The sequence below is a fragment of the Perissodus microlepis genome, chromosome 18 (assembly GCF_051167445.1).
Source record: "Perissodus microlepis isolate ML-2025 ecotype Zambia chromosome 18, ASM5116744v1, whole genome shotgun sequence".
Classification (NCBI taxonomy): domain Eukaryota; kingdom Metazoa; phylum Chordata; class Actinopteri; order Cichliformes; family Cichlidae; genus Perissodus; species Perissodus microlepis.
Window position 1 is genome coordinate 15,409,523 of NC_140478.1, and position 23,142 is coordinate 15,432,664.

At 39.7% G+C, this 23,142-nt stretch overlaps 1 protein-coding gene across 1 annotated transcript in view; it reads right to left on the bottom strand.

Moving 5' to 3' along the window:
* Nucleotides 1–23,142, bottom strand: part of gpc1b (glypican 1b) — a 61,955-nt gene that overhangs the window by 18,007 nt on the left and 20,806 nt on the right. Inside the window, exon 2 of the mRNA XM_084911332.1 lies at nucleotides 7,353–7,511. Coding sequence (XP_084767458.1) covers nucleotides 7,353–7,511 — 159 coding nt within the window. The remainder of the gene's footprint in view (nucleotides 1–7,352; nucleotides 7,512–23,142) is intronic.

The following is a 23,142-nucleotide window of genomic DNA, read 5'->3' on the forward strand; positions in this document are numbered from 1 at the left end:
GTCTGGCTTTAATCCTCTCCCTACTACTCAAGTTGTGTCACTGACAGAAGATTCAGAGAAAGGTACCAGTGATGTTACCCCAGCTGCCAATCACTCTTTCTTAGAGCTTGGACTGATCTCAAATGGTTTTCTCACATCAGGGTATTAACTGACTGAGGATTATGTCACTCATACGATGGGCTTAACGGGCCTGGGAACATTTACCACAGTCTAATAAAATTGGATCTCATGGAAACCATATCACTGAATGAAAAAAGCAAAACAAAAACAAACAAAAACAAAATTACAAATTGGTTCGTGATTAGGCTCATTTTAAAAGTGCAAATTCTTTTGCAGTGTGCCTATTATCACCTCCTCTCTCTCTAGTCTCCAGTAAAACTTAAGCGTTTGTTTCCTCTAATTGGAAGGTAACAGTTCCTGGCATGTGCAGAAAATGTTTCAAAGCCCTTATGACCATGCTTGAACACTGCAAATATTTCCAATCCCAGAATTGTTTACAACAGAATAACATTATAATCGAAACAAAATGGAAAAATAATTAAAGTAGAAGTGAATTCCAATTCTCATCTACTTTAATTTGTGCATACTGTACTTACAGCAGCTTATCCACTCACTCCCATATAGCTAGTATATGGTCGTAAATAGCAAACGCAAGGATGTGAAGGATGAGCTGTGTTTTGGCAGAGCACCACGTACTGACAGGGGCCGATCGGACAGATCAGTGAAGGAATGAAAAGGTAGTAAAAGAAGAAAACGGTGCTGTCAAGGCAGCAATTGTATATTTCGCTCTTATTTGACAGCCTTGATTCTGTTTGTCCGTTTGACAAGTGCTGAAAAAATCACATTAGCTGATGGTTCTTTGGCAGAGAAGAGAGAGACGGGGAGCAAACCACGAAGCATATGCCAAGAGAGAAGGAGGGAGGAAATCAGGTGGCAGAGATAGAATAAAAAAAATAAAATGAGAAAGCAGAGGACATTCAGTACATCTGCTATCGCTGAACACATATTTTAATACTGGAATATTTGAGTCTGTTTCTACTGCTGATGCGCTCTACATTAAAATATAAATCGATTGGTCATGCTTTTGATTTTTGTTGGTTGATGGCTGAGCATTCAAATGGTTTCCTGGGGTATTAAATACTGGTGCAATGATACAGTTGCTCCAGGTTTTTCTTCTATCCTGACCTCCAACTGACAGTGTTTCTACATGATAACATTATTTTCAAATTATAGAGGAAAAAAGACTAAAAATGTGTTTCCCTTGGCCGATAGCCTAATTTCCACTAAATGAATCTAAATGAAAAACAGATATATGGTTCTGTGATAGCCTGCTAGCTAAAAAATATCCAAATAACCAGCAAGACACACCTGAGTGATGCACTCTGGTGCTTTTACTTCCCTTCTCCTACGTATACTACTACCAATAATAATAAATAAATAAATAAAACATGCATAAACAAACAACTGCTATCTTGGGCGCAGTGAATGCACAAATGATAGTCTGGGAGCCATTAGACTGTTTATGAATCAGACTGGCTCTCCATCAATAACAACACTTATCACACACATTGTGCTCCAGGAACACTGCAAGCCCCTTAGTCAGAATTTAGATGCCGTTAAAAAGCCTCTTATATTAAACAAGCCGACACATCACATAATGCATGTCGTTTATCAACAGGCCCTCTGCAAAAGCCTTTACTCCACTTTCTCTCTGTCTCCCCTCTAAATTTCCCTGGCTGGCATTATGCACCATTTACCCAAAGCTGTTTCTTCCTTATCCAGCTGGTTCTCTTTTTCAGACTTTTTTTTCCCCTCTCTCCCTTGGTTGTTTCCACCAAAAGTCCATACCGTTGCTTATCCTCATTATCATTTTGTTCTCTTTTATTCCCTTAATTTACTTTCCACTGCATTCCTCAAGACCATCCTTCCTCGCACATTCCTCTCTCCCTTTCTCACTTTTGTCCCTTTTTTTAAATTTTATCATTCCTAGGCGTCATCGCTCCTGGTGAGTAATGTGTTTGGCATAATTAGGCCAGCCTACTCCAGGTCTCCACTGACATGATTTGCATGCGGATAAAATGAACCGATTATGGACCACAATGGGAGTAGATGTCCTTGTCTCTCATGACATCATCAGAGGTGACCCTAAAAGCAGGAAATTAGAAGGTTTTGTGGTTCAGTACAAGGTGGAAGTGAATTGACTCTCTTAGCTAAATAACAAAAACATTGCAACTTAAGTGTACAATTCAGGGATTTTGTGATTAGATGAATGAACATGCTTTGGGGAACCACTGGTCCCTGACAGGTTGTGAGTGGTTCCTGGAGGTTGCTGGTAGTAGCTAATGTGAAACTGATCTCAAAGAGGTATGTGGTGCTGCATCGAAAATCCCCTTGACATTGCTAACAGGTTACCCCGGTTGTTACTAGTTTGCATGGGAAGGCAAATGTTCTCAATTTTGATTTTGTGTCGCACTTTTTCAAGTTTCACCACAGCTCAGAAAATAAATGATGAGTTTTTGCAGACAAGTTTGTATCTTATATTCTCCAACCGGATGGGGAACGCACATTTTTTCCTACGTTGCCAGGGGATCACCAGCAGGTCTCTAGGCCTGTCTGACCTTTCTACTCTACCTGAGCACTCAAAGCACTTCATAGAACTTGCCTTTTTTACTACTCATTCACACAAGCACTTTTTTCTGTGCTGAACTTTTCTATCTAACATTCACACACATTCATATTCCAATGGATGCATCAGAGAGCAACTTGAGGTTAGTATCTTGCATTTATCTATCTTGCCCAGGAATATTTGGCATGCAGACTGGAATAGCTAAGAATCAAACCACCAGCCTTCTGATTTGTAAATGACCTGCTACCTCCTGAGCTAGTAAAAGAAAGTAAATGAGGTTGTGGTCCAAAAGCACCCTAGTTTGTCACGTACTTGGGTTTATATAGAACTTTCTTAGTCATACTGACCACTCAAAGTGTTTGAGATTATAAACCACATTTAACCTGACATTCTTTATTCTGCTTTATTCTACACCTGTCATGGTGCTGGGTCGTTGACCCAGTGTTTTGTGTTTTATGATTATTTTCCTCTGTTCTAGTTATTCTGATTTTGGTATTCTGTGTCCTCCCCCCTTGTGTCCGGTTCGTGTTCTAGATTTCCTGTTTTATTCTGAAGGTCTCTGTCTGTTGTCATTGTGTTCAGCTTGTGTCCTCCAGTCATCATGTGTATTAGGATCAGCTGTTCTTCCCTCTTGTGTGTGATTACCCGATTACCTTGTGTGTGTATATTTAGTGGGTGTCGGTCTGTGTTCGTTGTCGGCTCGTCTGCGTTCGTCTGCGTTTCGCTGTGTTTCTTGGTGTCCTATTCGTTGGTCTGCGTCTCTCTGCCTTTCAACCCGTTTGCTTAGGATTTCAAGTTTGCTCTTTAGTTTTTCCCAGTTTAGGTTTCCGTTAGTATTTCTCATGCTTCGTTGTCTGTTTCTGCCACTGCCACTTGTAAATAAACGTCACACTCTTCATCAGTCAGCTGCCTGCATTTTGGGTCCTTTTCATTCCACAACACGACTGCTGCCCCAGCCGTGACAACACCTTTTATATACCTCATACACATGGCCAGTTTATCCACATTCATAGGTTTGAAAATACACCCTTTACTACTTTAAACACATGCTTAAGCTATCAACTCATATGACAGTGGTATAAGATAACAATTCATCAGATGACCGTGAAAATTAAATAGAAGGATCTATGGGAGTTCTATTAGTTTTGGCAAGAAAGAAAAAAGAAACACTCCTTAGGTCATGGTCCAGACAAGCCAAGTCTTAGAGTAGCTCTAGTCTGCAAAGCAGCAGGATCATGATAGGGATTTTGCAATTGTATAGAGAATGTTGTAGGGGCAGGGTGTGTCTCACACTGTACCAACAAGTTTCGTATACAGTAAAAGTACACTCCTGCATTAAGCTGTATGTTTGAGATATACAGCCAATAACACAACACACACACATGCACATGCACAGTGTGTGCACACAATTATCCAGATGTCACTGATGACACTATTAGGCCAAACAGTGCCTGCCAGGTTTAAGGTTTCCATCTGTTAAACACACCTGGCTGCCATCTAACACACAGCTCCCTTTGGTGCCATCACTCTCTTTGTTCTTCTTGACCTTCTCCCTCTCACTTTCATATGTAATCCCATCTTGCTGTCTCTTTCTGGTCCCCCCCCTCCAAACACACACACGCACACACACACACACTCTGCCTTTGCATTCCTTCTCTCTCTTTTATCCCTCAAATTGCTTCATTTCTGCCCTCATTTCTATCCTCACTGACAAGTATTTGTTTGACTTTATTTCCCCCAACACTGGTTACTCGTTTAATGCTACATAAAAAAAATCCCTTACAGCCAATCATAGTGACACAGAATAAATCACAAACCTGTAAACATACACATCTAAACATATAGTTGCATATATGCAGTGTACAGTCTCTCAAACCCGGAGTCAGCTGATGTGAATATGGCAGTCCTCTAATCTGCGGCTTGGTTGGTGCTTCTTCCAGAGTTCCTGAATCTAAAAAGGCCTAACTTCTCTGGGCTGGAAGAGTAACACCCTACATTTAGCCACATGGTGCAAGCTAGCCCACACCCTGCTAAACAGAGCCAGATGTGGAGAGACTGGAAGCATGGTACCGTGTCAAGTCACTGAACAAATAATGCTCCTCTCAACATGGCTAAAATCTACTTCTCCTCATCTGTTTGACCATATCTCCCTTAACTTTGCAAAAATACTTCATGTTTAGGACTCTTGATCCAGACACCCCACTTTTAAAACACTCCAATGCACAAGACAATGTAACAGTAGCGGTTTAACCGTAGTCTGAAATAGAAGTAACGTGTCTTATTTTCCACTTTACAACAGCGAAGGCTAACAACAGGATGTCTTTAGGAAAAAATTGTTTTATCCTGCCAAACTGCTGGTCATGTGGTTGCAAGTGTGACACATTATGGTCCAATTAACCCCAGTCTATCGTTCAGCTCTCTTTGAGAAGACGGCCTTTAGCAGATGGTTTTCAGGTCTCGAGGTCCCAACACACATATACCTCTCCCTCTGTCAGCTCTGCATCGCCATATGATGCTCACTGGGGTAAAATAAGGGAACACGAAAAACAGGCAGAGAAAAACAAAACTGAAAGGAGTCCGGTGGGTGGGGAACAGAGGCTGTACAAATGTTTTTACATTTGTGATCAACAAAAAAAGAGCAGTCTAATTAATTTACTGTCTCAAGCAACAGCAGCTATCAAACATTTATAACAGCATGTCTGGCAAGCATACACAAACACAAAACAAGCTCCAAAAATGACCTCATTGTGACAGAACACAACCAACCATGTTCGGGATGTGTGCGTCTGTGTGTGTTTATCTTAGAATTTTTTGGATGCAAATCATTACAATGTTTAGAGACTGTAGCTGAGTGCTGCTTAAATGTGTGCGTCTGTAGACCGTGTTGTTTACTGGCTCTGCTGTGCTAAATGAAGTGTCTCCCCGAAGAATGGGAAAGTTCAAGAACTGTAGGATGACGAGCTAAAATGGAGAGAATTTTGTAGGTCTTGGATTGCTTTTTGTGTGCTTGTGTACTTTTGCTTTGGAGCGGGGTGGCTCACAGCAACGGCGCCGTGAGCGAAAAGGAGGGTCCATGAGAACGAAGGACACAGAGCAATAGAAAAAGAGTAAACAAAAGTCTCTCAGCCACTAATCACTGTGATCTGAAAAGGTCAGGCTAACTAGCCAAGCTCAGAGCCTCGGCTGACAGATCCATTGTCACAGTCTGGCCAAGGGGAAGAAGTGGAGCACAGAGACACCCTTCTATTAACTGGAGCAAGTCATTACACACAAATAATTGCCTTGGTGTACCAATGTACTCATTTAATGTCTCTCTCTTCCCATCCCTCAGACTTATAACATTGTATTTAAGATCTCATACATTTTATATTATTATGATCTTATTGTATCATTTTTCAAGGTGTAGAGCAGATTTAGTGATTGAGACTATAATAATAATCTTATATAGTACTTTCCAAACCTCTAGGTGCAGTGAGTTATCAAAATGTGCAAATATAAATGGAAATACAGAGACTGTATGAATTTAATGCATTTGAAAGTCAATATATTGGGTTAATCACCTTTGTTCTCCAACTCGGTTTGAACTCTCTTGGGCACAAGTTCTTATAATTTCTTTAAGTAGTCTTCAGGACTAGTTCTCCAGACTTTTTGAAGGACATTCAAAGCTTTTCTTTGTATATTGGCAGCTTTTACTCTTTTCTCTCTGAAGATGATCCCACAATGTCTCAATAATGTTGAAGTCTGGGCAGGACTGGATCAACTGAAGGACCAGGTATCTCTCAGGTCAGGTCTTTAATTTTTTCCCAATTTATTTTTAAGGACAATGCTGAGATACATTTTTCAGCGCTCTAGGATTCACCCTGTTGGTGCAAAAATATTATATACAAAAGAAATGGCAATAAATTACGTGTTTTTATGACAGGGTGCAAGTAAAGTCCTTGAATGCCTGAATGATTCAAAGGTCAGTGTTAAGTGGCTTAAGAAACAAACAAAAAAGCCATTACTTCGATAATGATTATCACGTACAAAGGCGAGACTGAAAATGAGCGAATGCCAAAAGAAAAACATTGAAAAGCCTTCAGATAGTCTGGAGAACTGTTATTCAAAAAATGAAAAGAAAGTATGGCTCCTTGAAAAGAAAATATAAAGAAATGAAGGATGGCTCAGCTGTTTTACACTGTAGTGTATCTTAATTTTAGTCTGTTGATGGGGTATACAAGAGTGTTCAACAGTTAACATGATATAACACTTTACTTAATGATTTCCAACTGATTGAACCATTTGAATGCTGTACAAAAAGTAACATTTTTCACACATTAAATAGTGTAGAACACTATCAAATCACTATGAAATGTGTTTGTCTTTATCCTTTGTTTGGGCTCAGTCAGTTTCTACGAAGCATTTTAAACCACTGAGCCACCAAAGGTTTAAATGACTTTGTTCATTTTTTGTGGTTCTGACTCTTTGCATTAAATCATGCTTTGTTTTACTGATATCAAAGCAAAAGGGAAACAAAGTTTTAATTAAAGTTAACTGCAAATTGCTCCTTTTGTACCATGACAGCAGATCTTTGTAAACTTTGTAGACTTTGAGATAAACTATCATTGATCTCCTTTGCTTTTTGTCAGTTTGTCTGTTGCGTCAGTGAATGTTTAAAATGAAAAAAAAAACCAAACAAACAAAATACACAGACATGTATTCTGCATCATAAATACAAAAAGCTCACCATCAAAGATTTTGTACTGTCCAGTAAGCGAGATCTGTAAGGAGCGCCCGGCATCTTTGATTACGTTCTCCACTTCGGTGCGGCTCTGCGAGGCCAGTTTGTCCTCCACGTTACTGGTACAGCAGGTGTAACCCTGAGGACAGATGCGCAGGTGCTCGCCTATCAAAGGACAGGTGGAGGCAGAAAAGAAGAAAGTGGGGAGGTGGAGGAAAGAACAAAAGGGGATAAAAGGGGGTGACATAGGACAGTCAAGAAAAAAAAAGAAAGATGTCATTAGCAGATTCCATGAATCAGCACTGAATGACAAAACTGAGATTAAAAGCTTTTGTGTTTCCGCTGTTTAAAATACTCTACAGTCGCTATGAACATGACAGGACTAAATTAACTACAGTGGCTGTTTTTATGGCCTTTTTTTATGGTCTGCTGGCAGTCAAGGAGGTAGAGCTGCGTGTATTCGCCCCCTTGATTTCCTGGCAAGACGTGGTGAACTGTGTGGCAGTCGTACAGCGGCAATCGGCATTGAGTTTTAATGAGCACTCCTGACACGCATTCCTGTGCCTACATTTGGAGACAAGTGCATGCACACACAAATGCACAACTCTGAAAACCAGGGAAGTAGGCGGAAACTATTTCAGACATTGTGACGTTCATACACACACAGTCAAATGCCATATACGAGAATTTACTGTAAACAAGGAGGCTGTCAGTGCGATTAAAGCCACAGTCAAGCTGCAGCTGTAATCAGGACAAATGATGTAAGATGGAAATTCCTTTTACATCATGGAAATTCCTTCAATCCAGACATAAGGCAAATGAAATTTTTGTGACGTTTGATGAAAATAGGATAAAATATTTAGTGTTTGCTGAAAAAAACCAAACCCTCTGACACCCCCACACATCCACACCCACGTACATTTTTACATTTCTTTTAATCAGTGTTTTACAAAAGAAATTTTAGTGAAACAGCATAATAATAGCAACACAGCATCAGGAATTGCTTGCTTGGTTAAACTGACCCCATAATGATCCATGATCCCATACAGTCATTCAGTGTGCAGAACTAGAACTAAATATATCTACTGGTCTAAAGATAACCTTAACCTAAACCTAAACCACCCTAAGCTAATAACTTGTCTTAACCTTAAAATGTGTAAAACCAATAACAAGTCCTGAAAATCAACCCAAACTGAGACACAACTTAAAACAATAATACATTTATCCAATTTAAGACATTTTTGCAAAGTAGAGGAAGTGAAAGTAAAGAGAGGTTATGTTTACCTATTACTATAACTAAGGTAATAGTAAATTGTGAAATAGTTATAAAGCTATTTTTTTCATTGGTGATAAAGATAAGGTGCTGTATGGAAAAGCTCCTTGTGATTGCTTTGGTTGCCATGGTCGACAGCAGTTTGCATGGAAGCTGGACTTGTCTGCAATCGCTTGTCTGCTCGCCAACTGGTAGTGAAATTGTGAAAACCAGAAAACTGAAACGGTCTGCCTTCAAAGTTAAAGTTGTGCAATTTGAAATAAGTTGGTTGCATCTATAACACACAGCATTTAATCTCAAGGTGAACATCCTCTGTTCCTGGTTTACTAAATTTTTCAAATTTCACTACAACTCAGAGGGTAAACGGCGAGTGTTTGCAGAAAAGTAAACACTCGCTAGTTCGTGCAAACTATGTGTGACCACTGCAGTCTGCAAGCAACCAAAGCAATCACAGGTTTGTTTGGTGCAGCAACCTCTTTGCAACTAGCAGCAACCAGAGGTTAAGTGATTTCTAAGCCTGTGTTACTGAGGTCTAACACAAAATACAAGAACAATATATTTCACGAAAATAATATGTGCATGTAACACTTTTCGAAAATCTTTTATCTGCTCTATCCATCGGTGAAAGACTAGAATCCAATAACAAGTCTAATATAAGCCGATGAACAACTACGTCTTAGTATTTGGTATTAACATGAATTAAATATGTTGTCTAAGCTTTAGTCTGACAAACAAAGCTTTGCTGGTTCTGACACGTCTTGAAATGCGTATTATGTCAGCTCACATGGCTGAGCTTCACATGGTGTGCACAAAGGCAAATTCAATAAACACATACTGGTGTTGTATTAATAATTAATGCCCCTCGAGCTGTCATTAGCATGCATCTAGAAGACTCTGAGCTCAGGGCAACTCTATAAGCAGAACGTGGAAATCAATGAGATGGACTCTGCCATCTATTTCAACATCAGAGCCAGTGATTTCTGTGCACACTGCCTCAACCGTTACAAGCAAGTGATTCACCTTCATTTACTGTAGCTGTATTCTCAGTCGCCCACTGAGGACCCCCATCCTGTCCACAGCCTCAGTTGTGTATTCCAGCCAGTGGAGTGGGTTTGTGTGTATAACAAGAATCCTTGCATTTCACTGATTAAGTGGCAACCAAGTTCTCTGTCTTTTAAGTGCCTTATGCAGTCCAGCGCTGAAGTGAAGCAATTAAAGGCAATTGTCCCCCTCAAACGCCAAAGTGGAGAACAGGCTCTGCAGACCAGAGAAGGTGACATTGAACGTCTCTCAGCACCCTCTCACTGATAATGATGTGACTCACACCCACGGACCATAGGATAGGAGGACCTGGATAAAGTCTTCGCGATTTGTGCGAGAAATAGGAAATGAAATTTAACAAAGAGAAAGGAGAAAACAGAAGGGCAGACAGCAGACAGGAAATGTATGCTGTTCTTTTGTGCGTCAAATTGAATGCAATCTACCAGCACCTTCTAATGGACAGCTTTACTGCACATGTGTATTAAGAGACTGCAGGCTTTTCTTCCACTGCATCACTAAAAAAAGTGTGGACAAATAGATGCTGACGCACAAAACACTCACATACACACATATAGCAGGAGGTGTGAAGCTTCCAGCCACAGCCGCTTCAGAGGGTCAGTTTTTTATGTGTAAATTAGTGCTGTCTAAATTAACACGTCATTTTGGAATTCATTTCAAATATTTATTGTACTTTTTTAAATACAAGTGACGCAGCTAAATTTGTTTAATTACTTTGAAAGCTGTCTAGAAGTGGGAGGCGCGTTTTATAGGGCTCTGCGAGTCAGGCATTTCATTATGACAAAAAAGTTGTTTATGCGCTATGAACCGGTGTCCTTCTAGTTATGAAAAACAGACAAAAAAGTAGACTTGAGGAGGAACTGCAGGAAGTTTAATGCCAGCGCATAATACTCAGTTCTAACTTGCAGTGCATCTCTCTCAAGTCGGTCTCACTGAGCTATGTTGGAAGTGCATCTTTTGATCTAGCTGTATAGATAGACGCTTATAGATATAGACATATATATACATTAATTTTGAGTTTTCACATTTAAATATTCACTTGCTTAAAGCTTCAGTGTTAATCGTGATTAATCACAGCAAATGGTTTGAGTATTGTTTTTGATACCAGCTGTGGTGTAAACAACATTGTGAGGATTTTCACTGTAACAACCACAACACTCGCAGTGGGAACCGACCGAGTCAAAGTCTCACAGCTCTGGAGACACATCTACTGTACAGCGAGAAAGGTCACCTGTAACAGAGCATTATGTTTCCAGTTGGCTAACCTAATAGTCAGCTCAGCTAATAATACAAACAAAGCACTCTCTACCATTTGACTCAGTAAACTGGAGTGTGTGAGTGTGTGTGTTTGTTTGGGTGTCAGCAACGCTAAGCCACTCTCCAAGTACAAAAGGAAATATATACTTGACAGGAAGTTGTGGCTCTTCTCTTTTTAAAGTCGCTTAAGCACTCACACACATACGCATACACACACTCACATGTAGGCTACACACATATGCACACACACTCCCACAGCTAGAGGATACTAGGGTAATCAGCAGAGGAGGATGGGCCATTTTTAAGTGGGAAGCCCCACTCATGTAGAGGGAAGAGCATCTAAAGGGTGACAATAGAGAGGGAGAAATAATGCTAATGCTTAAAATGACTTAAAAAAAAAATCATAGCATCCATTTTCTGTTACGCACTCACTGATGCTGTATTTATTGATGCATTTAGGTAGTAAATACATGTGTTCACACAGTAAGTAAGACTTATACTGAACAGGGAAAATGACGGGGCCATATTTTATTAACTTTTTAATAAAACCAACAAAATAAAAACAATGCTGCTCTGTGTTCCTCCTGCTGAGGATGTGCATGTCCTCATCACTGAATGATTGGCCACTGAACGGTAGGTGTAAATAGACTGCAGAGTGTTCAGTGTGGTGCTATCCACTTAGCCAGTGGTTGTTTGATTTCCCCAGTGTCTAATTTCCAGCAATCCTCTTGGCACTTAACCGCATACACTATATTGCTCTGTTTGTGCTCGGGAACCCGATCCTTGGAATGGATTGTTTCCTATTGTTAGATTTAGAACATATTTTACTACCACAAAACCACTCTTTGTTTATTGCATTGAGATAAAATTAAACCAAACATCTATAAGATCTTAAAAACAGAAACAACAACAACAAAAAAAAAAAACCCTCAAATGGTATTTTCAAACATATGCGAGTTTACAAAGTAGGTGTTCTGCAATAATTGACCTCCTTCTGCAAGGCCAATCAGTACAAACATAGCAAGCCAATAATCTGGCACTGCTTAAAATGGCTCACATGCATACACCACCCACCAAATTTATCTGTTTAAAAATAAACTAGGTGTTCACTCCACAGCAATCCCTTTTCTTTTGACAGACACGTCCGTTAAATAGTGAGCAATTCCCTGCCCATTAGCTTATCATTGTTCACCAGGGGGGAAGGGTCCTATTAAACACTAGTCTTGGAAGGCAGAATAAGGTTGTGCACACTGAGATAAAGCATGTGAGAGACTGACGGTCAAAGGCTTGTAGAGATGATGAGAAACACAGAGAGAGGCCAACAGGAAATTAAGAATAATTCAAAACACCACTAGTTTGGGAGTCGGGGAACAGAGGTCAAATTTTTTGTTCTTGTTCAGATAGGTCACCATAACTGAGGCAGTTTTCAGTGATGCTTTGTTTCCTTATGCACGTAGCCACTAAAAACATCTTAATGGGGAAAAAATACAAACACAAATAAACACCACCGCAGCCATTTGTGGCAGTGTATTTCACATAAACAGACACAACAAGTTTTGATGCTATATTTGTCCCACCAGTTGAAAATGTGCTAACCGCTGCAGCTGTTATGCTGACTGAGACACTGTATGCAGTTTTCAGCTGGTACATTCAGGCAATTCATGATGTTCATGGAAGATTTAGGGCATGCCCCCAGATCCAAACCTTGGTTCCTTTGTCCTTTACACTGGTAGAAAAAATAATCATGTAAGGTAGTTTTTTTTTCATTGATGCCTGCTGAGCCTGTTTTTGAACATTTTATTTGTACTGTGAATAAGCCATTTCAAATGATGTCACCTGGTACTAAAAAAGGCCCATCTTTTTTTCATAGAAAATAACATAGTTGAGGTAGTTCAGGCTTCTCTGCATAGACAGTTTCCCCCCCAAACAGGGAAGACTAAGATGCAGAGAATGGATGGATGGATGAAGAAAATACCTGGAATGACATAGAATCCCTAATGCTGCATTTCTGCTCTTGCTTTGCAAAAATGCAGTAAAGTCAGCGTCTGAGCATAATATGTATTCATGTTGAGAAGTCAGATCAGTGAATGTATCGAAACTAAACAATCCAAAGATTAAAGCTCTGGAGCTAAAAGCAGAATTTACAGTGAACCTAAAAGTGTTGGCTTTATTTCTTTCAGGCTTAAACTGTCTGCACTGATACTTTGGAGAAGTATGCATGCATCATCGGAATTCAGGATGCATTACATGCAGCAGTTGTTAAATCTCCCTACTTTTCTGCCAAAGCACATTTAACAAACTAGCGTGACTGCGACACACTGACATAACTGACGGCTCCAAGTAATGACCGACATTGCATAACTGATACCGTTTCAAATCACAATGCAGAATGTCAGTGCATCTGCACGCGCGCATGGGTGTGCACGCTCGCTGTGGGATCGGAGAGATTATCAGCGTAATCCCGCCGGTAGTGCGAGTGTGTGTGCGTGTGTCGACAGCAAGTCGCCGGTGCCGAGGAAAAACATCCATGGAACACCAGGAATCACATGGGCGCGTGCACACCCCCTCAAACACACTTGAACAGTGGATTAAGGTTAAACAGATAAAGTACAAGAGGACTATTTGGCACTAGAGGTTGACATAATGTCTGACCCACCAACTGTACACGATGAAATTTCACATACCAACCTGACAAATGGTCATTACAGGGTGGTACCATCCTGCATGCCTACTTGTTGTGAGTCAAATAAGTCTGCTTGTCCATCTTTGTCCATACTCCTATACTTAACACATAGAGTACGACCCAGGCTTTCACCTAGACCCTAGATTCACCAGTCTGGTAATGTGAGACCAGTAGCTATATAAATAGCTTCCTCGAGCCAGACAAGGTGGCAGCCACACACAGAAAGCATTACTACTAAGGTTAGGGTTATGGAAGTTCCATGCTGTTTTTTCCTACTGCTCTCTCCCGTCAATCCAGGCAGGTGGTCTTGGATTCACTTGACTTGAGTGAGAGTCATTTTAACTGACTGTGAAAAGTTCAACCCTCTAATCATAGCTACAGACGGCACAAAAGACTCAATGGATAACGTAACATTATAATCACGTGGAGTGTGGGGGTTAAAGTTAAATTGCTCTGGCTAAGCTGTGCTAACAAAGGGTGGAAAAGAAATGAAGTGAAGGAACAGGAAGTGCAATGATACAGAAGAGGACAAGACAAAAATATGACAAAGATAATAATGTCCTATTGTCAAAAAAGTGCTAATTGTATAATGGTAGCAAACTAGATACTGTTTAGTGTGGACATTACTGCTTCTCTGCCAATCTAGCAGCACAATGTTGTACAGTGGTAGAAAATGAAAGTGGGTGAAAAAGAGAGATAAACTAAGCAAACCTCTGTTTTTTCCAAACACCAATGCATTACATGAATTTTAAGCCCTACAGTGCATGCCTTGTTTATCTGCACTGTTTTGGACAGATTTTACAAGATTCACATCCTGCTTCAGTTTTCTTAGCAAAGCTGTGATTTATAAGGAACATGATGGATTATAACAGGTTTTGCAATTAAGTTGATGTAGCCCTGAGAAACACTCTTGATGGCAGTCCCTGATTGAACACACACACACACACACACACACACACACACACACACACACACACACACACACACACACACACACTACACAAACATTTAATCTTTGTCCTGGTCCTTCTTTCACTGTCTTTCTCTGTTGCTCTCTCACATTCACAGTGAAAAACACAAATCCCAGAGCCAATGAATAACCCAAGAGTGTAAATGCCAGCAGCATTAAACGATGGGGAGCAACCAGTCGCATTCACTTAGCACGTACAGGCAATGTGCTATCAATAATTGGTGCTTTAGCTGTTCAGCATGCCTTCCTCAAGATCATCTCCATTTTTTATCCATTCCGTCATTTTTTCAACCTAATTTACTCAAGTTAAGAAGAAAAACTTACACACTGAACTTATACTGTACAGAGAAGACCTACACACAATGTCCAAGTACTGCTTGTTACAGACATGCCATAACTTGACCTCATCTGTGTGTTTCCTTAGTTACTAAATGTGTTTGCACAAAAAATAAGGGAGACAAGAAGTAGAAGAAATCAAATGAAGATGTCATTCTCAGGAATTTTATCTGGATCATTTCAATGTGCTCATGATATCTTAAAGACGATATATCACAGACCATCTCAAAGTAAAAAAAACATAGCAGTTACACTACAGGGAGCTGACCTCATTTCCGTCTATAAAGGACTGTGTGTTGTTTTGGGGTGTGTATGTGTGGGGGATGATCTAACATAGGTCTTTGACAGCAAGTGTCTGCAGTTGACACAAATCACGCAAAACATCTTGTCACATGATGTGGATGATAAAAAAAGAGTGATGCTTCTGTGTCTGTGTTTAAATGCACACAGCACCGCAGAGCTGGACCGAAATGTTCTAAATGTTTGACTATGTGGGTTTTTAAACACAGGTATCCACACACTTAACAGTTTTAAATTCTGCATTGGCTTTTTTCATTTTGAAATATTGTACTAATCAAATAATATGATGTAATTATAAATTTTTTTTATTTAAATGTACAATTATTTTACTTTATCGCATTTATTTATATTTCAGATTAGCTTCTAAATTCTTCAGATATTTGTTTTTTTATACCATTCTGTCTTTTTTACCTATTTATTATGTTTTTCTGATTTACCTTTATTTTTATTTTTTTCTGGGATGAATAAAGCAACAGTTGGGTCCATAAGTTCTTCGATAATGATCCTTTTTTATTTTTTCATTTACCTCTATACACCACCACTGTGAATTTTAAGTCAAATAGTTAAGATGTGATTGAAGTGCAAATCTTCAGTGGGTTTAAAAATGTGCTGCGCTTGATGCTCAAAAGAAAGCAGCCAAACTAGCATAATCATAAATATAAAGACTTTTATTTTCATACTATATTGACTGCCTGAAGTCACTTTCAACTGCTTCTTCTTTGTAGGTGTGTCTGCCTTAAGCTTTGTGTTCAGTAACTGATAATCATGCTCCACTCTGTGGAGATCAGGTGACTAACTTGGCCATTGAAGAACATCCGGTTTCCTTGCCTTGATAAACTCTTGGGTTTGTTTTGCAGTATGCCCGGGTCATTATCCTCTGCACAGATAATTCATCCTGCTACTTCTATCAGCATTCACATCATCAATAAACACAAGTGACCTGGTTCAGCTGGCAGCCATACATACCCATGATATTGCCTTCACCACGTTTGACAGACAGCGCAGTATGTTTTGGACCATGAGCTGATTCTTTCCTTGTACATGTTGTTCTCTTTCCATTCTGGTAAAAGTTCATGTTGATTTCATCTGTCCAAAGAATTTCTTTTTGATGCTTTCTAGCAGATTCTAATCAAGCCTTCCCGTTCTTGTGAGTAGAATTTTGCCATCATGCACGTAAGCTATCCTCTCCACGGTTTCCATGCTTTTTGATGCTGCTGAGCTGGCCATTCCTTCATTTTAAAAGCATACCGGACTGTCTTGGTCACTTAGTTATATTTAGAGTTCCAGTGAACAGCTACTAAATGTGGGTTTGATAGGTTTGTATCAACTCCAGATCTTTCATTCAATTTATTTGTCATGAAAAAAGAAGGGAGCATCTCTCCCCTGGCCTTGAAACAGCTTCTCAATCAATTATCCACCTACTTTGATCCTCTGTTCAGGGGCAGAAAGGAGCAAGCAGTTCAACAATCCGACACGCATATTTCAGGGTTTACTTGGGTGAGTATCTTTGGATCTTTACAGCTGCAATATTTCATATGTTTATATAAATAAAAGCTATTATGACTGCAGTTGGATTAGGATGCTAAATATGTGAACATTAGGTTTCTGGGAGACTTGATGACAAAGCACTGAAACATCCAATAAAATCAAAAAACTTTCTCAGGAAGTTGAGCTTGATCAATCTACCTCAGTGGGTTTTTATCAACTTCTACTGAAGCGCCATAAACACTGTTGTCACCTAGAGCCAAGACTGCATGGAATGCAAGGACGTGCACCACGTAGTAAAGCTTGCCCATCATATCACCAGGACATACTTCCCGAACTTAAATCTGAATCTAGTAGCGTCATCAGAGACTTAACACACCCAGTCTATGATCTGTTTGTCTGGAAAGAAGGATCATGTGATAAGATCCAGGACAAACAGACAGAAACAGATTTTTACAAGAACTAAAGTTTGTGCTGTTTTCTAGACTTGTTTTTCTCTTCCAGCTTTTAAACAAATATAAAACACAAATCACCACTCAAGCATCAAAAATTAGTATCTACTGCACTGCATTATTGCACTATTGCATATGCAAAATAACACTTATGCCAAATGGTATATATTTCTTTTAATTAGCTATTTTCATTTGTACGCTTTTGTGAACAAAAGTTTTTTCCTTTTTCCTTTACCTACATTTTTTAGAGCTATTACCTTTGAATGTGTAAATACGCTGTTTTATAGTTTGCTTATCATATGTCGTTTTAAGGTAAAAAATGTCAGTTTTGTATAGCATCTTGTTCACAAGCTCTAAAGGAGTGTGCTTTATTCACATTTTTCACATATGAGAAAAGGCCTTAAACCTGTGTGGATATGCTGTTCATATACAATCAGTTTTATATTTAGCTTAGAAATGCACGAAACAGGTAAAATAACTGAAAAAACAGGGAAAAGGAGGCCCATTTGGGCAAAAAAGAGGGGAGCACGAACATACTTGAGCACAGGTATTTGTGCATGTGTGCCAGAGAGTGCTCATGGCTTGACTACTATACACTTGCAGCCTTCTGTTCGTGGCAGGACTGTCTCTTGATGGTGAAAGAACAAACAAAGCAGCCAGTTCCCCTCTGGCCTTTGCTGCTTAGAGGCAGAGAAGCTGACAGATAGAGGCTGACTTTTTGTTGTTGGGCCCTGTCAAAGCAACACGAGCTAGAACATATCCAGCCAGGACTGAGTCAGATACATGAATGGTGGTAAATGATGCGGCTAAGATAATGTATGCAAATAAAGAATGGTGAGCGCACAAAAGTAAAACAGAAAGCAGGGATTATTAGGAAACAGAGATTCACTGAAAACAATAAGAGTGCTTGAAAATAGAAAAAAGAGCTGATGGTTAGATATTGACTTTAAGCTTAGAAGTACATTTTAAATGAGCCAGTGCACCTGCTGCTGGTTGAAATGTCACATGAAGCATATGAAGAGGCATTAGAAGCTACAAATAGCTTTTTGGAGGCAGTATTTGAGCAAAGGACAAGTTGTCCACAATACAACTACTAGATAAAGAGAGAGAAACAGGTGTGTATTGTTCATTTTAATTGGAACTTTTGTTTTGAAAGGCTATAAATTTTACAGACATCTGGTAAACCCCGAAAAGCAGCTTTAGTATTCACAAGCTTTCATTCTTACAATATAGTACTATTCAGCTAGTCATTTTTGAAAGGTGAAACAATGTGTATTTGTCAGACACTAAGTTTCGGAGTGTGAAAGTGAGAGCTAGAAAAGTTTTAAAATGTTTAAAATGTTTTTATTATTTTTTATCATTTATTATGAAGTTTTAATAGTGATTCAGGGCTCTAGAGTGCGACCAATTTGGTCGCAAATGCAACCAAATTTTTCAGTGGTGCGACTAAAAAAAAATATTTGGTTGCACCTGTGCGACCAACTGTTCGGGTAGCAAAAAAAAAAAAAAAAAAATCTGCAACCTTCCCTGTGGTCAACAACAGACACACATTATGCCCCTATCGTGGACTAAACCAATCAGAGATAGTAAGGGGCGGGACCTCTCTGATTGGCCATGGTCCAGTTGAAAGTGGGAGGTGAGTAGCTTGAATAAAGCGATATCAATTCATTAAATCCTGAATCGACTTTTAAATATAACTGTGTTTTGCCAGAAACGCCAGATTCTCAGATTAAAGCTCACAAAACCATTTCAACAACAACCAAACAGCAGATGAGAGCAAGTGCGTCCGGTCCGCGCTGTGATTACGTCTTTTTGCGCTGATTCTGAGCTGCAGGTTTTGTCTCTCTCCAACCAAAATTCACCGAGCCAGCAGCAAAAGAAGCAGCAAACTGCGCTTCACATTTGATCAATGTCGTCATGAATTTTGCTGTTTTGCTTCCACGACTATTAAAATCACACTTCATGCACAGCTAGCTCTCTCTCTATCTCTCTCTATACTTCAAGAACAGTTTCCCGTCTCCAATCTCTGTTTTCTGTATTATTCATTCGCTTATTACCCACCAGTCTACCGTTGTTTACAGCGCTGTCGGCTGCTGTCTTTTTCTTTTTTTTTCTTTTTTTCACTTAAATGACCTCGGACAAGAAAGCCTATTTTTTTCTGTTGTTGAATACTGAAGAAATTTAAACTTTATATGCAGAACATTGTAGAATATTTTTAAGGTTATCTGCTATAAAAAGCCAGACCAGGAAAATCTCCTTCATGTTTTTCTGTGTTACTGTCATGATCCTGGGTCCTTTTGACCCAGCGTTTTGTGTTTTCTCTTATTGCGATTTTGGTTCTGTTCTTCCTCTGTTTAGTGTTTACTCTGTTCTGCCCGTGTGTTCCTGTATCTAGTCCGCGTTTCTTAGTTTGTGTCCTTTCATGTGTAAGTTCCTGTTTTATTGTGAAGGTCTGCGTCTTATGTGAGTGTTTTCAGTTGCCTCCCTAGTCTCGTCACGTTAATTACTCCCAGCTGTGTTCCCCACCTGTGTGTAATCTCCCTGTGTTCTCTGAGTGTATTTAAGTTGTGTCTTCTGTCCTAGTAGTTGCTGGTTTGTCTGTGTTGTTTCCCCTCGGTCTTCCTGCATCTCTCCATGTGTATTTCCCCGGACCTCCCTGCATCTTCGTTTCTGGTTTGTTTTGTTAGTTTTACCCAGTTTAGGTTTCCGGTTTCATGTTCACCCACCATTGCTGTTTGTACCCACTCCTGTAAATAAATACTCACCTGCACCAGAGCTGCCGCCTTTTGGGTCCTTTCTACAACTCCACACGTCTGCCACACCGCGGTCGTGACAGTTTTATTCTCAGTTACTTTCACACAAAGGCATCTGCTGTGATGTTCACAATTCTGATGAAGTCAGTACTGATAAATGATCAGAATTATAATATTTCTGACTGTCTGAGGCTAAGTTGAATCGAATCGGGACTTTGAAAACCGGAATCGAATGGATTATAGAAATCAGTGATGATACCCAGCCCTAGTGAGCAGCCTAGGCACGACAGAAGTGGATGTAGCTGTAATAGGAAAAGAACTATTGCTAACTTTTCTGTTAAGTTAAGGCCTGATCCTTCTGAAATTCATAGCCAGTGCTCTGACACGGTGTCATCAATCTTTGAAAGCTGAAAAAGCACAGTGTATCCAGAAAAACACATTATATTATATAAATTATTATAAAATTTGTGTGCGCCTAACTTTTGTCCATGGCCCAGTTAGTCTAGAGCCCTGTGATTAGTGATTTTAATAATAATAATGAAAAAATCCCCCCAGCAAAAGGTTTGGGAAACAAACAGAAAACCAAAAACCCTGATATAACTTTTGTTTTGAGTCTATTTACACATCAAAATCTTTGTCAGAAGAATGACTCTAGTTGTGCACTCCAATCACATTCACACAAGCACTTTTTTCACCAGCTAAGTGTTGTCTAAGGTTCACACTGTGGCGAACACATCAAGAGTCAGTATCTTGCCCAAGGAGCAGCCAGGCATCAAACTACCAACCCTACAATTAGTAGGTTGCAGTGACATTGCCGTCAGCTAATGTACAACCTTTGTTGTACAGTCCCCTCCTCTACAGCTTATACTGAACATGCTTAGGATGGATTAAAGCAAGAGAACAATTTTCCCTTTGGGCTCAATAAAGTTTTCCTTCCTTATCCATCCATGCATAATCATCAACTCTACCTTTCGATCCTGTGAAATACTGCAGCAATGACACTAGAAGAAAAGCTAACACAGATTGCTGAATGTAACATATGATGAAACTCTTAAATTGTTATTTTTTTATCTAATGCAGGTCATTTCTTTACGCTACTATGATACAAAGACCTCTACAAAAACCATCAGTCATTAGCTTAATCCCTATAAGCACACACCCCTGAGACTCCCACCGAACCATTTTCTAAATCCTAATAAAAAAAACGTTGTCAAAGCCTCAATCAGGTCTTCTTTAATCCCCAGTAATAACTCATCAATGAGACATGAAATATTCCATGATCTTATTATAGATCTCTGCTTGGAAAGAATATGACTGACACTCTCTGCCTCAGTCATCAGATCAAAGCACAAACAAGCCTCTCAGTTCCTCCCTTTGGTTCTCACATATCTCTCTCTCCTTGCCCCATGCCTCCCTCACACACTCTTCCCTTTCCTTCCTTTGCCTTTGGCTGGGAATCTGGCCAACAAATCTGGGCTTCCAAAGAGCAGATCCATACTTGCCTGGATACTCAAACACTGGCTTGTTTCATATATTGTCTAAGAGTCGTTAGCTTGGAGTTGTATCTCTGTCTATATCTTTTTGTGTTATTTGTCTACATTCGATATGAATCAAGATATCAGGGTATCATCATCTGTCGTTTGGTAAAAATGTCACGTTAACTAGTTTAAAGAGCGCAAGGTATTGGTTGTGTGGTGAGGCCGCTTCCACATACACTCACAGCATGTGGACATTTTCATAGGAGAAGAGATTTAAATTCTGATGTGCTCCTGTTAACTGACATTCAGAAACATAAAGATGGCTCTGGGCTTCAATAAAGTTCCCATACATCTATTAACCAGTGAGTCATATTAAAAGCCTGATCTGAAAGAGGGTTTGACATGTGAACCAAAGCTGTACAAGGAAAGCCCTGTTTTGGCGATGTTGTCTGTGCATGGTGTGCGTGCCAAGCTGTCTATTTTGAAGTCAGGTCAGGACAGGCTAGCACTTCAGGCCTCTCTTAGTCACTGTGAGTCAGTAAATTGTCTTGACAACAGACGGATAGACACGGCTAACTGACGACCAGACAGAGCGACTGAAAAGCAAACAAACAGAAACATGTAAGTCACATGGCAGGAAAGAAGCGATTTCAAAGAATTTCAAATAAAGGAGCCAGGAAGCAGACCACAAACAAAGCCTGATGGGAAAGATTCACATTCAGCACACAAACCACTGGAAAGCAACCAAATGCCAAGGCAAAGATGAAGATGTTTAGGGAATGTCAAGGCTATTAAGCCTGTGGTTTCTACTTTCCTCCTCGCCTCCAAACAAGCCGATCTGTCAAACCACCATGTCACTCCATTTTCCACAATCAGGAACCAGGCCACCAAGTCATTGTTCTATGTAGGCCACCATCAGTGATGTCACACATCTCCTGCATTTTGCAAAGCAGCGTGGGCCTTGATAATTTACACATAATGACTGAAGAATCATTCCAGCTGTGCTTGTGCCTGTTGGGAAAAACAGGGGATTTTAGGAAACTGACTCATCGGATCTACAGGATGTTAGTGGCACACAAAGATGTTGAAGATCCGTCTAGTTTACTAGTAGCTTGTTTTATAGAACCTAAACATAGACTTAATTAGATTAAGATTTAAACCTTCCTGTGAAAGAGTGGTCAGCAGTGAGTCAAATACTACATTTAGATTTTAGCAAGGTACTTGAAATGAGGTAACCAAGTACAATGCAATGGATTTTGTTCTATAGCTTTAAATTAAACATTGCTCTAAGCGATTTCAGTAAATTCAATAAAAATATGTTGAATGTTGACCACTAGCTGCAGCGTTTGCACATAAAGACGAGGTTTTACCAGTGTCCAGACCTTGATAATAAATTAAATCTTAAGAACTGATTCAGGCCTGGATACTTGATCTCTGCCAAACTAAGAAATAAAGGAGCAACATTCGTCTGCTAATGGCCAAAAGCTGCAAATACTACTGACTTTGTCATGGGGGTAGCACTTGTTAGCAAGACAGGGCAAGGCTGACTGGTAACACAATGACCCTCTAAGTGTTGGCACAAGCTTAATGATGTGAAAAAATCATTAGCTCCCTAACTGCTTACTGGGGCAGTGGGCAGATTATGTGTAGTTAGAGAATTTATGTTCTGCTAAAAAAAAAAAAAAATCCAAGCATTCGTGATGAGTAAGAACTGCAGAAAATTACTGCTACCTATAGCTGTAATGGAAAT